General features: G+C 36.5%; 2 protein-coding genes and 1 long non-coding RNA gene across 21 annotated transcripts in view; 2 read left to right on the top strand and 1 right to left on the bottom strand.

The window, feature by feature from the left end:
• The window catches only part of gbb (glass bottom boat), a 77627-nt gene extending 73834 nt beyond the window's left edge, over window positions 1–3793 (top strand). The window contains exon 6 of the mRNA XM_076527366.1: window positions 297–3793. Within this exon, the coding sequence (XP_076383481.1) occupies window positions 297–557 (261 nt within the window). The 3' untranslated portion in view covers window positions 558–3793. The remainder of the gene's footprint in view (window positions 1–296) is intronic.
• LOC143260782 (uncharacterized) lies at window positions 2951–5915 on the bottom strand. Its single transcript, XR_013035063.1, has 3 exons — window positions 4815–5915; window positions 4666–4740; window positions 2951–3879 (listed from the first exon to the last, which is right to left on the bottom strand). It is a non-coding gene; the product is annotated as an uncharacterized LOC143260782 (long non-coding RNA).
• A 118-nt stretch (window positions 5916–6033) lies between these two features.
• The window catches only part of Patronin (calmodulin-regulated spectrin-associated protein patronin), a 123123-nt gene continuing 110910 nt past the window's right edge, over window positions 6034–18246 (top strand). For 13 of the 19 annotated variants that reach the window (XM_076527327.1, XM_076527331.1, XM_076527332.1 and 10 more), the window contains exon 1: window positions 6035–7504. In XM_076527327.1, coding sequence (XP_076383442.1) covers window positions 7283–7504 — 222 coding nt within the window. In that variant the 5' untranslated portion in view covers window positions 6035–7282. Of the gene's footprint in view, window positions 7505–18246 lie in introns of all 19 variants that reach the window. The other 6 variants (XM_076527335.1, XM_076527336.1, XM_076527347.1 and 3 more) reach the window with 1 other exon arrangement.

The following is an 18246-nucleotide window of genomic DNA, read 5'->3' on the forward strand; positions in this document are numbered from 1 at the left end:
AAGGCACATGATGTTCCAAATGTTTTAAAATATCTTGAAAAGTCGCGCATTTATGAATAAAACATTTTGCTAAGGATGACAGTATAGTCCTCAAAAATAGTTGAAATGCAATAGTTGAAATAAAATCTCCGAATATGAACGCGAGTCACCATATGTGTTTTTCGAGAATAACAGATGTGTACGCGGACTTTACCTATCGAGCATGTCCGCAAAAAGAGGATTGCTAATTTCGTGACGTTGCTCTTCGAGCGATCTCATGCGTCTCGCATGACCATTTATGAATATTAATTTCGTAGGACTGGATCATAGCACCGGACGGGTACGACGCATATTACTGCAGCGGTGAATGCAATTTCCCTCTGAACGCTCATATGAACGCGACCAATCACGCGATCGTCCAAACGTTGGTGCACCTGGTGAGTCCTGGTAAGGTACCAAAGCCGTGCTGCGCGCCGACCAAGCTCTCACCGATCTCCGTGCTGTATTTTCTCGACGAAAGCAACGTTATACTGAAGAAGTACAAAAACATGGTCGTCAAGAGTTGCGGTTGCCACTGATCGTCCCCGTGATTTGTAAGCATTGCACGGACACCGCACTGCGGAACCGAGTCGCGAGCGTAAACGACACCGTTCAATCGGATCTTCGAGTCGAGTCGAGTCGAATCCAATCGAACCGGCTTCGCAATCCTCGATCTTCCGTGCCAAACCATCCAAAAATACGATCCTATCTGAAGGAAAACTATGTATCCGGCAAATGTTTTTCGGCTTTGTCGTATGGACCGCTCGGAAGACAATCAGTGTGTAAGTTCTTAACTTTAAAATTGAGATAAATAAGCATTTTGCAGATTAGCTGGAAGAAGATGCCACTAATTAACGCGAAGCATAATTTTTATTATGAGACGATATGCAAATGCACTTAACCAGAAGAGAAACAAATGAAAGATGCGAACGGATATTTAGAATAAAAATTCCCTCCGAACAATGTTGCTTAGTCATTCCGTTGTGAATGCTGCTATCTATTGTTTATTTATGAGGAAATCGACTATATTGACTTATCGACCGAAAGATCCTACGATAACGATGTGTTTGCACTGAGTAACTGATCTTCAAAAAACAGTGGACTTAAACTGATTTGCTTCTGAACCGTCCGTGCGTACTAATGGATTTAGATACAAATTGGGAGAAATCCGAAAGCTCTCGTGTTTCAACGAAAGAGTGCCGGAAAAATGGGTTCGCGTTTGCATTTTAATTGGACACGGAGGGATTCGATTGCTTCTGAACTGTACAAATGAAAATTCTGAACGTTCTCTTGCATTCTAATCGTTCGAGAAAGTGTGAATTTTGAGTTCGGCATGATTATACCGTGGAATTTGTGCATTCGTAAGAAAAATTGTACGAGTGAACATACGAACGGTGGTAGAGTTCAAGGTTACGACTAAACACTTGTCTCTTGGAGCAATATCGATGGAGAGAAACAGCACGACGATATCGAACGAAGAAGCGAAACGCGAATAGCTCGGGATCGAGAAACCTCGGAGTTGAATTGTTCGACTCGGTTCGATTGAACGTAGTTTCCGGTGCGTGTCTGCCTGTGCCCGATGCGAACGACAAGCTGATCGATGGCAGGTTCAAGCGTACGCAGAGAAACATCGGTCGCCTGGTGCCAAATTTTGACTAGTAGATAGTGTAATTCTCGAAACAAGTGCTTCCGTACTAACGATCGTAATAACTTTATGCTGGTGACGATAGGAGTTCCGATCGATCGATTGACGTGCAATCCGACGCGTGATTTGTCCGGTTTCTTTATTTTTCTTTTTTTTTTTAACGAATACGCAGTAATATATATACAATACGTAACAGTCCGAGACATTTATCAATACTCCGGATCGTTTGTTTCTTCATAATTCTCCTTCTTATCTCCCGCCCCTCTCTTCTATGTCCTTTTATTTTTTATTTGTTAATCAACTCAGATATCGCATCCAACGTCCAAACGTTCAGTCGGTTAATGTGTCGTTTAGTGATATTAATTTAATGATTCGAACTTCGATATTATAGTCTGACGATGAGAAAAGAAGTAAGGACATTGTTCTTAAGAAAATCTCTTCTCCCCTCTGTCTCTCCTCCTCCTCCTCCTCCTCCTCATCCTCCTCCTCCTCCTCTCTCACCCCTTCTCTTCCTTTTCTTTTGTTATCGTTTCAGAGAACACTCGGACCAGTGTTCTCTGCGCGTCAAAGGTATCTTTGTAAGCGGATAGAGAAAGATGAATAATATGTTGTAATTAGTCTTATTTATGTCTGTAAGTAAAGCGTCTCCTCGAGTGAACAGGAAACAATGTATGTTAATACTCGTAGCAGATTCATGCGTGTACAAGCTGTTTCATAAACGCGACACGAACCCGAGAAGCGAAAAAAAAGATTCCTCGCGCAGAAGCGAATCGTTTGAATTGTCGAATTGGCGGTATCTGCTTTCCAATTGGAAGCGTTGCTCGACGGTATCGGGAATCGAATCAACCTTTGTTCAGAAGTCTTTCATTTGCGAGATACCATTCGTCATGCTGTCCAGGCTCGACCGGAAATCCACTGACTGCCTTTCGAGCCCAAAAATAGCAGTTGCGATTTATGAATGAGAGAATGAATTGCTTTTCGTTGGTGTATTCGAGCCGAGCATGGAGAGTGTGACGCTTCTTGCGGAGTGGACCGATGAAATATTGTGTACCATATTTCGCATACTACAAACAAGTCCATCGAAACAGATCGGATCTAAATAAAAAGAAAAGATAAAAGATTTAAGACTGATCTTGTATTCGGCAACGTTCTTCTACAAATTTTCAACTTCTAACGAGAATATACAATCTCACAAAGAAACTATTCACGGTTCTGTGGCTAGATTTAGAATCGTCCAATGTTGTTTTTTGGTTTTGTTTGTATCCCCAAAAATCAAACAGATCTGAATTTTATTTAAAAATTTTTATTTGTATTTAATACAAAATAATTTGGTGTGTCGCGCGTGAAGGAACATCCAGTAATATTCCTTCGGTATTGGTTATATAAAGATTAACAATTTCATAAAAAAACGAATTCACAATTTCTAAATAATAATTGCCGCACTGCATAAGTTATCTGATCGAGATGGCGGCAGCTGCAGGTCCACTCTGCATCCACGAATATGCGCATTTCTGCTTTCTACGTACGCGAATGTAAAATAAAAGAACGTACAATGTAGACGTAGAAAGTGGAAAACTGATTAGCACAAGATTTAATCGTGCCGACATTGCCACGGGAATGGAATCGGATCGTAAAATGGCATCGAAACGTTACGTGCAATAGAGCGAGAACTTAATCTTAATTAATTAATCGTAGCCGTACGACCTTTGTTTGTGCCCCCCCCTCTCTTCTTGTTCCCTCTTATATTCTTTTCTCTTTTATTTGTATAGATTTATATTTTCTACGAAGTCATGAGAATGCGCGAGAGAGTTCATAGTCACTCAACACGTGAGATTAAAGTTTTAAATTATTTTCGAACGCGGAATCCGATCATGCCTCTACTCGGGAATAATACCAGCGTTGTCTTTTTTTGTGTCGTAAGCGGGCGTTGTTTTAACGAGCGTTTTAGCCGTGTGAATGGGAACAAAGCATAGTCTAATTTAGCCGATGGGTGCGTGAATGTTGTATGCGGTTAACTAAATCGATGAGTATATAGTCTGTAGCACTATTAACACAACTTTTGTAATGACAATGTAAATATATCGTTGTAAATACGTTCTATAATACATACTATATTATGTGTACAACACACTCGGTGCAGATCCTTATTTTTTTATCATTTTTCACGATTCTCAGCTGGCAGTCGTCTTTTTTTTTTATAATACAATATTCAAAATCTGCAAGAATTTTGATTACTTATTGCTACATTTCTCTTCAATCCCAGTACAGCAATTCGGTTACAAGCAAAGATTTTAGTAATTATTTAAGTAATACTTCTTAGTGATTTTATCTGCTATCATTTATTTTTGTTATCGTTTCTTTAAATTTATTTAAATTTCCTTAATTTGATAACAATCACTGCGTTACACGGTATTTACACGGTATACAATACCATCTTATAATAATGTGACTTTCAAAAAATTATTTCAATTCCCACATGTTACATTAACAGTTCGTAGTAAACGTTACATTAATTACTATTGTTATACTTTCCGACCACAATGATCTCAAATTCCTATTCGAAAAAATTTGATTCTACTTACTGTTCTACACAGTTGATCTGATCATTGACAGATGGCGCTAAATGCGCTTGACATGATAATCTGTTTTGCTTTGTAGCATAATTTCAAATAATAGTATATTTTACAAACGTAGAATTACCCAAAACTATTTCTTAACATAATTTGCTAATAATGTGCAGGCCAAATAAATTATGCAAAATGATTTAATTGTTACGCTAACGCATATTAAGTAATGTCATTTTAGCAAAATTTACAATTTATCAAATTGTTTCAATACAATTTACTTAACAATATACAATAAAATTGTTGAAGGTTTTCAAAATTGACTAATACAACACGTTTAAGTAAATAATTTGAAAATGCACACGATTTTATTATATTAGAATTAATAAGATTCATTTCCTATTACTATATATTTAAAAATGATGTTAGTTTACTCACCAAACTAAAGAAAAACCTCTTCATCTATAACTTCTGAAATCTTACTTTTTATAAGAATAAGCGCGTATCTTTTACCTGAAACGGAAACAATTCAGTCACGGAAATTTCAGTTATTACAAAAATATCACAAAAGTAATTATTGTCAGTACATTTAATATTTTGTCGTTAAATGTTTACTAATCTTGACAATTTACACACAGACGACATTGTCACTTTTTCAAGTTGACACTTCTATCCTTTTCCTTCAGCCATAGAATAAGAGAAGAAGAAACTGTGTGAAAGAAATTCGAAACATTGAAAAGCGCGGTAATATTTAAAACGTTCGAGAGTGCGGTAATATTTGAACCGTAGCATGGTTTATAACGATGGTCAACAAATATTATATATACGATTCCATGAAATGTAATTTATGTCTCAAATGTCGAATCTCATGACAGATATTTAAATGTTTGAAAACCATGTCAATTACTTCTAACTATTAAGAAAGAATGATTAAAATATTTACACGTTCTCTTACCTTTTCTCTATCTAAAAAAAGACAATATTAAAAAGAAATTTAAATAGTAATTTATTCACAATAATTTCAATTATGTTAAACATTTTTTTGTTAACTTCATTGTAACTTAAAAAGGATATTTTTCAATTTTTATTTAATCTTAACATTATTTTATTAATCTGTTCTATTATAAATTCACTAATGTCCACATTTATATAAATACATTAAATAAAAACAGAAATATTTTAGTTTTATTTTGTAATAATTCCTCGGATAGAGTTGTGCTAACTTTAACTGCCTGCACACGCACGTTTCTTTGAAAATAAATCGTAAGGAAAGAGGTTAACTTGTCATATATGAACATGGTCTGCTATGCATTAAATTGAAGTTCGTTTCGTTAACGAACACTTATGCTTCTGGATTTATATGTGAAAGAAGCAATTTTACAAGAATCGCTAACGGACGTTGTAGATTCAAATTTATAGCGAGCACAGTTATCTTTTCAGTGACGGATCGTTAACATAACGCAGAAATTGTATAAACATAACATATAATATCGTTAACTAGACCAAAAACAATGTAATCCTTTGTTATAAATGAAACAACGACGTGGAAATAGCAAAATGAGCCAGCGTCAAAATATCTTCGTGCATCCATATTGCAACAGAAGTTCCGAAGCTATGTTCGCGACGAACTCGAACGCATGCGCGCCGGCGATTATTTCTTGGAAAAACGGCGGAGTTTCGCCTCTGGTGTGCTCTCCGTGATGTAAATTGACTCGATCGGGGAGAATATGGCGTCGAATCTCGAACGCCATTTTGATGTATCGTTCAGCGATAATCTCGCTTTGAATCGATGGTCGTTTCCACGATGGACGGCGAACGTGCGGTGGACTTGATGTTCGTGCGAGATGACGATCTTTCGTGCTGACAATGCCTCTCGCTTGAGAATTCGCGGTCATTGATACGGTGGATTGCGATTTTCGGATGTTTCGCGGATCGAGTGGGCAATAACGATCGCGGAAATTCGAGGAATCGTTGGTGGTGCTAGTGCGAAGTCTGTGCTGTGTACGAGAGTGGACTTCTCGTGTGCTTTTCGTGCCGCTGTCATCGAGAGCCCGATAATCTGGACCGTAGGATAATCAAACTAAAGAATCTCAGTACTCTAACAAGAAACGCTCGCCATTTCGCAGTTCGTTAAACAGTAGAATCCATTGGCGATTTCGGAACGAGTCAAAATCGCGCGAGGTACGCCCCTCTCGTAGGTGCCAATAACATTTTCGCGACAACCATTCGGAAGATCGAGCAGCGGGACGAGCTGCCTAAAGAAGCTGAACTGGAACCTGTCCCAGAATCTACGAACGATACACGGTTCCCCGAGCGTGCATCTGTGCACGGTTTGTGCACCGTGTTTCGCGCAAAATCGATAGGAGAAACTCGCACATTGCCCGTCGAGTGTGGAACGCTCTTGCGACGAATAGTCGCCGACAAAAATAGCAGGTCCTCGGCGTACGCGGGCCGCGAATGTCCTTAGCTCTCGCTGCGTGTCCTTTGAGACGTGTTACGGCGTTTCACCGGTATTATTACGCGCGACATTGAACAACGCCACGCGCAGCACTGCTCCGGGTCCAGGTAGCAGATCCGGCGGCTTCAAAACATCTCACGTCTCTCGCGGTGTGTTCCGTGTCCCGGAGCCTGTGTTGTTACGTGGGCTCCAGAGCTTTTCCCTTTTCAAATTCCGTGAATGTCCCGACCGTGGAGTCTTCCGCGCGCGCGAGACACAGTGCCGAATGAACACCGAACGGTGTCGTTGCAGCGTATGAGTACGAGTCTGTTAGCCGAGCGGGGTTCATTCTAACCTTACTTCGGACAAAGTCGAACGTACCGTACCGCCTAACCTTGCTGCGCTGCGAACTCTCCGGTGTGTCACCGTCATTGGAAACGAACCTGCACGCGTGCCCGATGATACTGTGACAGAAAAAGGAAATCCACGCCGACCCGTCGGAAAACGTGAAATTCCCCCTGAACGAACAACACTGTTGTCTCGCCGGCTATGACGAGAACAAGGACCCGTTCGAACGGATCGTCGCTGCCACCGTCGCGGATGCTGTGATTTCATTGAATGTGGAGTGCGATCTCGCGCCTCTTCGTCAAGGGCAAAACAGTGGAACCTGCCCCGAGGACGGAGGATCCAACGTGCGACGGTTCGCCCGGTACAGACGTCCATGATTCCAAAGCAATGGATCGCAACGCGGCAGACGATCGACGTAAGGGCCCTGCCGGCGAGCAACCGTACGCCGGACAAGAAGCCGAACACTTCTCCGACGCTTACGATTCCCGTCAGGTATGTGTTTTTTTTTCTTGAACGCAAACTAAATGTGCAATTTCCATGACCTTGGAATTTGTTGTCAAGGTTATTATTCTGAAGAATTTATTTGCACGAGCCTGTCGTACGACAGGCGAGAACGCCTAGTTCTCTTTTCTTTCTTGGAACATTCGCGACAAACTGTTGCTACAACTACTACGATGTGAATCTTGCGTGTATTTATACACGCATGTGGCGGCGTTTGCGTCATCATGGGGTCCGCAATTATACATATTATTATGACCGATTGATAAAGGTTTGGGTTATGTGCATCGAGTGAAAACTTAGTATCTTATTTTGGAAGATGTTTATTTCATCGAAATATGACCAATTCGCTTCGATCCACTTTTCCCGATGAGTTTTTAATGTGTAAATGCCATTTTTGAAGGAATTCTGGTCTTCTGAATGAATAAATTCGGCTTGTAAAAAACTTATGCGAATATTCGCGGAATTCATACTCATACAAAACTCAAAATAAATGACAAAAACAAGAAGTTTAAACGGTGGTTTAATGTAAAATTCGAATACTCGGAAATTGCAACTGACCGAATTTTAAGTTTTCTGTTTTAGACTTAACTCAGACCTAATTCAAGCGTACCTGAATAAAAAGTGGCAATAATCCAATAGTTTCCTTTTTCGCGCTTGTGTAACATAAATTTATGGTATTTGGTCTGTGTTAGATCTCGAACATGAAAAACAATTTAAAACATCCCATTTAGGTTGAATTACTAATATATTAAATTCCTGTTACATACATTGAATTCCTAATCTGATTAAATCTCTATCCTTTTTCTTTTTTGCGGATAGCTCAAAAACTAAAAGAGATATCTAGATATAGGAAAAAGTTGTTCAGAATGATGACCTTGACAACATATTTTAATGTCAGTGAAATGAAAGGTTGTTCCTTTAAACTACATATTTACCCAAAATATAACTCATTGAATGTGTCACACAGTTACTAACATTGACTATTGTATAATCTTGTAGATCTTATACTTTATAGTATTCACTGCAAAGGGTGGTGACAGTTAGTCCTAATTCATACTGAATTACCATTTGTGTAAAGAAATTTAATTGTTGCAGGATTAGTCATAAAGGGTGATGGGGCAGTTATGAACTATATTAGGTATCATCTGTGCAATTCATTTAATGTTTGCGGAATTAGTTGAATAGGATGATGCCATTTGGGTTAGTTGTGACTCACATTAGATATTATATCTATCAGTTTATTTTGTCTGCAATCAACAAGGGAAATGAATTGTTTTAAGTACTCTTAAGTACTCTTTTCATATTATGCAAATAAAATGATTCAATATCAGATTTCAGAGTGAAACATTTATAATGAAATTTTGCATAATATTTTTTTATAAAGAGATTTATTATATTCCTTATTTGACTAAAATATAAATTATTTGTTGAAACTTAAAAGTATATGAACATGTGATTGTTAACAGAAACAATCAATTGTACAATAGATCTTTAACAAGAAACTATGGCTGAGCTACAAATATAAAGGTAGCATTTTATACACATTGTTGCGTATGAAGTCGTCTTTTGAGCAGAAATTCTATATTGTTTATAAACTCTATCATAAACTCCATGCCGTATAGAATGGTGGGATTCCATGAATGCAACAATGTTTCAATGGAGTGTAATCTTCCAAACGTATAATATGAGCCGTTTATTTTGAAAGTGGCATAAGTCACTTTACCGTAATGAAAAGTGGTGATTTTTTAATGTTTATACGAAATTATTTATACCGAGAAAAATATCAGTATCCTGAGATAACAAATACAAGTAAATCTTCACGAAAGTTAGCATCCATATTTTTAAACGTGTTAAAACGCAAATCCTTAAATATATCGACTTAAAAACAAAATGACTTATGCCACTTTCAAAATAAACGGTTCATATACAAGAGCATCCAGTGATTATGCATTGAACTGATATCTGTAGGGATCCTTGAGGCAAGATAAAATGTTACTCTAACACAATAGGCCTGTTTTAGGCTTTGGTACAATTTCTATGTTGGACAAATATATTGTTGCTATAAAAGTAAAGCTATGAAACTAATCTGCAGGGAATTAATACATATGGAGATTTGTAGTTGAAATTTTGGTAAAGATCGAGTATTCTTACAATTAGAATCATTACTGTTGTGAGAAAGTTGTGTTGATGAATAAAAATTATTCCACCATGCCTCTAAATTTTCAATTTTAGTTGAGCCAGAACTATCACATGGATGCAATAATGAATTATTATAATGCCCAACATAGTATAATGAATAGCCCATCCAGTTCAGATGGGAACTAGACCAATGCTAAACGCAAACAAGTGAGTGGAATATTTAAATCCAATTAAATTAGTTATAGTCCAAGTAGAAAACCTGGTTGATCATAGTACAGACTCTTTTACGTGGAAACTATTCAGTTTAAAAATGCAGAGTTAATACATACAAATACTTCATTTACAACAATTGACATACAATTCAAATATAGAATCAGTACTTAAAAATTTGGTAGCTTTGTCTATTATTTAAATTATGTATTGACCTAAAAATATTGTGTACAGCACAACCTCAGTTTCAAACACAAATATTTTGAAATATTGTACAATATTAATTAATGGAACAAGTACATGTATTCTAGATTAAACGAGATCTTTTTGTAATATATTCAGATGATCGAAAAGTCACGGATACTCTTTTCGTGACGATTTACTCAACCCACTAATACATATCACGAATTGCGGTAATTGCCCAAAATCACAGCAGTGCAATTGGTAATTAGGGATTCGGCTAATTCAATCTGATTAAAGAGCATCATTGTAGAACAATGAGAAAATACCTTTATTATTTGAACTCTGCAATATTTATTTTCAACATTTTCCAAATCAGCGATGAAACGATTTTTAGAGTGTGACAAATATCTCGATATTTTGAAAAATTATCGTATAGAAGTGTGTGTGTTTTTGTGCCTCACAGTTTGGAAGCAATGACCATTTAATTGGTTGGAAGTTCATAAAGGGATGATGTTTTGTGGATCAAAATTGACCCCACAATTAACCGTGGCAACGCGTTATGTTTGCCTTGCGTTATAATTGCATGACTCGGATCACATAATGCGATTATAGATATGCGGTTTTCTCATTGGTTAATAGCTTCGCTCCCCTATTGCTAGCGACGAAGAGGGGTGAACTGCATTAGGGTTTTTTTTTTATTAGCTTATCTCTTATACAGGGTGGGTCAGAATGTACAAAGGTCCCTAAGTGATTCCCTGCACAAAAATACATTACAAATATGAAATACAATTCGTTCACCCGATTTGATATTTAAGAGTGTGAAAATTAACCAAAAATATTCATTAAAATTTCATTCGATCAATTTTCAAACTCGATTTTAGTTTTTCACCGGGAGTAGTCTTATGCAAAAATTGCATCGTATTTAATTAAGAGTCTTTATTAAAAGCTAAATTTGATTAGCATGTGTACTCGTGCACAGTATATTTTATAAAAACAAAAGGTAATTCAATTCTTAAAGTGGAAGTAACATACGTAAATTCAAAATGATCACAAATTCAGGAATCAAAAATTGAGAACAGTGATAGCGAGAAAAACAACGTAACTTTATTCACTGTTATCATCTTTAACCGTGCTAAATTGAATGAAATCGTTGAGAAAGAGAATTGAATTTATTTTTCTAAATCGTGTTGAACGAAAACCGTGTGAAAACAGAATTGGGCGTATTCTTTTATGGAACAATCCGAATTTCTGCAGACGAATGTGAAGCAAACTAAATTAATCGCATATATCGAATACAGAACAAGGTACATACATACATATGCCTTTGAAAACGTAGCACACCGTAGAGCCAACCCTATAATGTGGTATGCTAAATCGTCGAAACTCGATTATGGGGAAGAAACATTGTATGTATATTGCGCGTGCAACATACGGTGAAGAGATTGATGCGTGTAGTGGAGTTCTAATTAATGCATTGAACTTTCTCGGAATGAGGTTTAGTGCAGTCAATCGCCTTTTCGGTCAAACTTTCCTCGAGATGAATCACGTGGCCGATGCAATAGTCGACGCACAGTTTGAAGTTCGTACTTGTAGTAGGCAATGCAGCCGAGCAATTCAATGCATTATGCAGCCTTGCGCAGGCTGCGATGCTATTTATGGTGCAAGCAAAATGATTCATGAAAGTTTAATTATCGAAAGTTTCAAAATAAAACTCTTCCGAACGCGCCATTATTTCCGCGTAAATTGGAATTCGCAAATCACCGCACGCGTACTTGTAGTATCTTTAAATACGCAAGGCCATCCGCATCGCTATGTAAATATTAGGAATTTATACATCGAACATTTTAGATGGAGTTGTTTAATAAACATCAATATTTCACAATTAAATAACTAACACAATCAATATAATTAACGAAACGATTTGATTGCATATCCGCAATAAAATGCAATCGTCGCTATAAATGTCGGTAGCTGTAAGCCAAGGAATTAAAATGATAGAAAATAACAGTTGCTCGAACAATTTTTGTGAAAAAAGGTCGGTAATGAAACGTGTTTTTTTTTATTCAAGTTGAAAGCTACTAGTCACGCAACGTAGAGATAAATGGTTAAAAACCCATACGATTAAAAGATATTAATTTTGTAATGATTTTCCACACACACACATTATAACAATTGTTATAATACATATAACTAGATCGAGGATTTAATGCATTTATGATAAAAATAATCAGAAAGAGTACTAAAATTTAAATACATCGATTTAAGAACATTGCTATTTCTACTTCAATTTATTACAATTATTAAAATAAGAAATATCTTTTTATCTAACTTCTGTTTCTTACAATCTAATAGTAATAAGATCTGGTCCCTGAAAGGAATAATTGTTTTCGACTTGGAAGCAATTCACACATTTTTTATGGAACTATTATGTATGAAAACAGTATCACGACGGCGTTATAGCCCTGAAAATTACGAATTTACATAAGAATCAGGATTTGGAAATCGATGGTGCAGTCTAAATTTCCACACGCAGAGACCGATTTATTGCGTAAAAGAAATGTGTCCAGAGGGCCCATAATTTATCAGCGTGTTATCTCGCTGCGATTCCCAGCGGTTCGGATTTCGTCGCACCAATTCCGATTTCACGGTTAAAATCAATCGCGTCCTTTCGCGGAATTGAAAGGGAATAAAAAAAAAAAGAAATATTACCGAACGCGCTCGAAACGCGTGGCGCGTATAGGGCAGACATATAAACCCTAGCCTGTGACGCCATGACGAATACGGCGTTCGTTTCCTGTTCGCAAGGTTATTTATTGCACGCCGAGACGAGCAGAACCTCTACCTGTCCGCGAACTTGCCTCCGTTCGAGCCTCTTTTTTTTGGCACAGGATCTCCGGGAATCGCGATGCACGATCTTGTAATTAGCCGTTTAATTACGACTACTTCGAATGAAGCCCTTCGAGAGGCTCATCCTTGGAATCGCGTCTCAGAGCCTTTTTCGGAACTCGACTTATCCGTGAAGTTCACAATGTGATGCTCGTGCCGAGACTTTCTGCGATTATTTCCTCGGTTCGTCGGGAAACATGATTTAAGGAGATATTTTCGTGTAAATTGTGTTTTCGTTTAACATTTTTGGATTTTTTATTTTGCGAAGGAACTGTAACAATTTTTGTCGTCACACTTACAAGATTTATTTGTGCCTGCTTTGTTTACATTTAAAAAATTTGTTTGGTGAAAAAAGGTAAAATTAACGAGTTTGACTATTTTCGGACATAGTCGAATTAAATGTTCGAAACGCATTTTTTGAATGTTCGTTATAGGCTCAGATTAAGATGTTGATAAAATATTATTTTTTAATTTTGTTATCCCAACCAATTGGAATTTGTGGAAACAATTTTTCGCTTGGTCCAATTATAAAAATGTTATTCCGTTTTAAAGTGTGTACGAATATTTTTTACACCGACAATGCATACAATAATAGTCGAATATAATATTTATTTATCATTTATTTATTATTTATAGTTGTTGTACAATCGGCAATTATAGAAAAGAGCCGCAAGGCTCGTATAGTCGTACTTGCTCTTCCCAAATTGTCCATTTTTGTTCCTAAGCTGAGCATCAATTAGGAAGAAATTACAGTATTCAGAACTAATCCGACCGCATTAACAGATTTTAAGGGAAGATATCCGGCCGTGAACGCAAACAATCGCGAACTGTCCGTCCCATTCATTCGTATGCTTGTCCATTAATTCAGAGTTCCATTCTCGCTACCGTTAATCTTGGCACATGGAAGTCTGCGCAAAACCCATAATAGCGGTAAACAATCGATATATAGGCATCATAGCGACCTCGTTATCGGCGGTCAAGCCTGGCGTGCGGCCAGACAAAGGGGCCGTGTTCTTTTGGTTCCTGCGAGAAAGGTGTCGGGAATTTCAAGCGACTGCAACCCACAAAGGAGAAAAACGAAGATGAAACACCGTGCCAAGCAATAATTCTTTGCCTGGTCGCCTGGGCCGAGCAAGAAATCGTCTTTTAGTCGCGTTAATTCGATTTTTAGTTATGAACACCGTCATGGAACAGTTTTCACGCGAAATGGCTACGTTCCATCGAGAGAAAAAAAAAGTGTAAATCGCTTGTTGGCAATCACAAAGATTCAGAGATAGCGTGATCGATATGTAGTTGTATTAGGATACTTCTTTTGGTCCAAGAAAGAATCATCATTCGTGTTTATTGCAGAACTATTTCTTAAAGAAACCATCACTGGGGCCGTAATTGTTATAATTAGTGTGGAAGAAGTCGTTTTAGTCACAAGTAATAGTTATACGAAGACTGTGGATTTTATGCACTTATGACAAAATTGAGTGCTTGCAATTTAAAGTAGGAGAAACGTTAAAAGTATTTTAAAATGTCAATATATCATTTTCAACGTATTAAAATTGTGCCAGAAAGACAGAATTTGCTATTTAGTTTCTATTTCTTGCAATTGACGTAGACAATCTTTATTTTGCATAAATATCTGCAGTCTATTTGTATGTGATCGAAATTAGATTTTCTTTTCGTGGATCTTTATGCAAAATAGAAATTGTCTACATTTGTTGGAAGAATCAGGTCTCACTTGGGAACTTTCTCCTCTCTTTAATAATTCTAGTAGTTTGAAGGCAATGTATCGATACTCATCGAGTCTTTTAGTCTTTCCTCTTTTTAAAATTACAGCTATTCGTTTTTGTCATGAAGCCATGAAATTTTATACATTTATGAGAAAAATGGACAGGTCAAATACAAAACTGTAATACAATACTAAAACATTAAAAAATTTATGGTTACATTATTTTCAACCAATTACAGTTATTAAAACAATTAAATTATGTTCCTTACACTTAACGTCGACAATTTCTATGTTGCATAAATACCGCAGTTTAGTAATAATAATCATCGTTAGAAGAAACTCTATTGCTGTTGCTTATAATAATCGTTAGATGAAGAGCTTCAGCTTGAATAACAAACATAATCATGTTGCCGATCTGTTTCACAAAAATTGTTCAGATAACTGTTATATTTTATCACTCCTTACTTCGGTATCAGTCATCGAAATTTTAAACATTGAAAATACATTGTACACTAATAAGAATTACATGAAAGATTGCAAAAGGTTATCGTGTATCAGGAGAATCTTATTTCCACTGATAAAAATTGGAATTTGTGCTATTTATCGAATTCGATGATCAATGTTAACGAGCTCGTCGCATCTGGTTTCAGACACCGGTTTGTCTCAACAGTGGTTCATTATTTATCACTGAATCATCAGCTAACAGCTCTAATTGTTCCCTTATGCGCACCGGTGTACAGCAAGCCCGAGTCAGTCCTGAATCAGGACCCCTGATACTGGAACGATGCCGCAAAAGAATCATTAATTAGTCTGCGAAATTATTTTCATCGTTGCCCGGGTCTTGCTCTAGAGGTGAAAACCGTGAGAACGCGTAGTCAGCTGCATAGAAAACTTCGTAATGCATTGTGTGTCGATCTTCGATCCAAGAGATATTAAGGAAAGGATCTTCCCAGGACATTGTGCTTGATCGTGAAACCTTTTCACGCGGTAATTGATACAGCGTTGCTTAAATGATGCTGCCCAAAAACATCAGTTTCTCCTAACTTTTTCCAAAGTTATGCCAAAGTAAATTCTAACTTTTTCCAAAGTCAAATACAGTAAATTCTCTCCAATTGTCCCTTAGCTTGTACATAAAAATGGATAATTTAGGAAGAGGAGGTACGATTATTCGAGTCTTGCGGCTTGTTTTTATAGTTGTTAACAATGGGTAACCATAAAAATGAACCGCAAGGCTCGAATAATCGTATCTCCTCTTCTCAAATTATCCATTTTTGTGTACAATTTGAACATCAATTAGGAGAATTTACTGTATAGGTTTATAGTCCCAATGCTCCGTCATGCTACATAAATTTATTTAAAATTTGTACATAACGACGGGCAGTAGGCACATTATGTTGTGTTTTGTAAAAAATTAAGAATAATTGTTCTTTTATATACACGTATAACGATCGTTGTCTTTCATTTCGAATGAATGCTTCAGTTATTTGTTTAACAGTCGTTTCCATTTGATCGAACACTTTTTGCCAGGCTTTTGGAAATGTTCAAAATCAAATTCTCTTAATCTTGTCAGATCGCAAAATAAGAAAATCATTTTTCTTTAACAATAATACTTATTAATACATTTTCATGTTTCGCTAATATTCGGACACTTTAAGAAAAATAATTATTTTATGCATAAGTTATGAAAAATTTCAAAACCGCATTTAACCGTTTGAGCATATGACCAATAATGTTTTGTTAGGTGTTCTGACGAAATAGAATCCTATTCTCGTTTTAGTTTTGTTTGCAATTCACTGTTTGAACTCTTAGCGGTTTCTTTTCTGATTCTTTGGTGATTCTGGAGGTGGGTGCAATTATATTCCTGTACTATTCTAGCCTAATGTTTGGGGGATCATAGGCTTCGTAAAATTACAAAGTACTTTAGATTCCCATATTATTCGCACTTTCCACCTGTACAGTAAATAATGGGGAACGCTTAGGAGTTTCATTGTGCCGCGGATATTTTCCTATTCCATTTTCATCCTGCTCTCGAGGCGCTTTCACGTTTAACCTTTCACGCGGCAACTCCCTCTTGAATTCCTTATTTTTGTTCGCGGTTTTTTAAAACGCAATTTTAACACTGTTCGGAATAAAATAAAAGTTTAATTCGTTACTGTACAACAACAAGCAGCCGGATTAGCGATGAAGATTTTACACATAATCAACTAAATATGAATGTTGCTAACTTCTTTTAAATCGAAACATTTGATTTTTCTGCTACCGAAATCTAAGGAATGAAAGTAAATCAAGACATATAAGACACAAAAATTGTCTCGTTTTCAGAGAAATTATTAAATATGAAGAAGTCTTAATCGACACAGTTGCGGAAGAAATCGTAAGGGAACGGATTAAACCGTGTGATTGTTTAAAAAACATCAATGATACTAATCGTAAAGTAAAAAAAGAAAACAAAAATCAATCAAACATTCGAGAAATCAAAAGTTAACGCTAAAAGTAATCGGTATGTGTTGCAGAGTTGTGCAGAATTACAATCGAATTACTCAAGGAATTATGATTACAAAATAATTAAATTACATTAGAATTCAATCACATTGTAATTCGTAATTCGGATCGCCATTTAATTAAATCACAATGTCATTCATAATTGCGAAATTGAATTACAACTTAATTGAATTGGTACAACTCTGATGTGTTGCTTTATGAAAATAGCAAAATTGAATTTGCTTAGAGATTTTGTTATTATTATAATTGTACGTGCTTGAATAAAGAAATGTATTCAATAGATTCCCGTGGCTGATACAATAATTAGACTGTAGATTTTTATGCAAAACAAAATAATGTAACAGTATTTTCAAAGTCTTTTAATATCTTCGCTGTTTTGTGTTTCGTCTATTCAATTTTCTTATAAATGTATAAAAATCACATTCTGATCATAATAATGTTAGTAATCGTACGATTAAAAATGTAAAACCGGTGATCAGTCTTAATAGGAATTCGTAAAATTCAAGTTCTTCTTTGATATTTTCGTTAGTGACTTTCAAAGCGAAGGATCTCGTACAAAGATACATAATATGCTCAGGACAACGTTATCCATGGATCTCGAAGGATCTACGAGTCTCAATTGTTTCCGCCGATTAATGTTGTGGAAACTAAGTGCCTAGTTTAAGGTGTGTCGCGAAACTCCGTCTAGCGTTACAGAAAATGTTGCAAGGCTGCTATAAAGAGCGGCAATAATTACGCAAATTTCATGCAAATTAAAGAAGAGAAAATAACGGAGAATCTGTAATTTTCGGCCGAGATATTCTAAGTTCCAATTAACGAATTGATAATGCAACAATAAATCGTAATGATTTGTGACGACGGGCCAACTGTTCTGGCCAAATCAATTACCATTTTTCGTGATTTATTCGGGAACGCTGACCGTTAACGCCTAACCGTTAACATTGCGATGCCGTGAAAAATTTGTAAACCGTTATTGAAACCTTGGTGAAATGTGATGTGGCACGTATTTTTCAATTCAGCAGTCGTCTACGACCGTTGTATATGATTTCGTGAGCTGTTATCGTTGGGTCTCGGTTGGAAACCACATTTTTCC

This window comes from Megalopta genalis, chromosome 19 (assembly GCF_051020955.1).
Source record: "Megalopta genalis isolate 19385.01 chromosome 19, iyMegGena1_principal, whole genome shotgun sequence".
Classification (NCBI taxonomy): domain Eukaryota; kingdom Metazoa; phylum Arthropoda; class Insecta; order Hymenoptera; family Halictidae; genus Megalopta; species Megalopta genalis.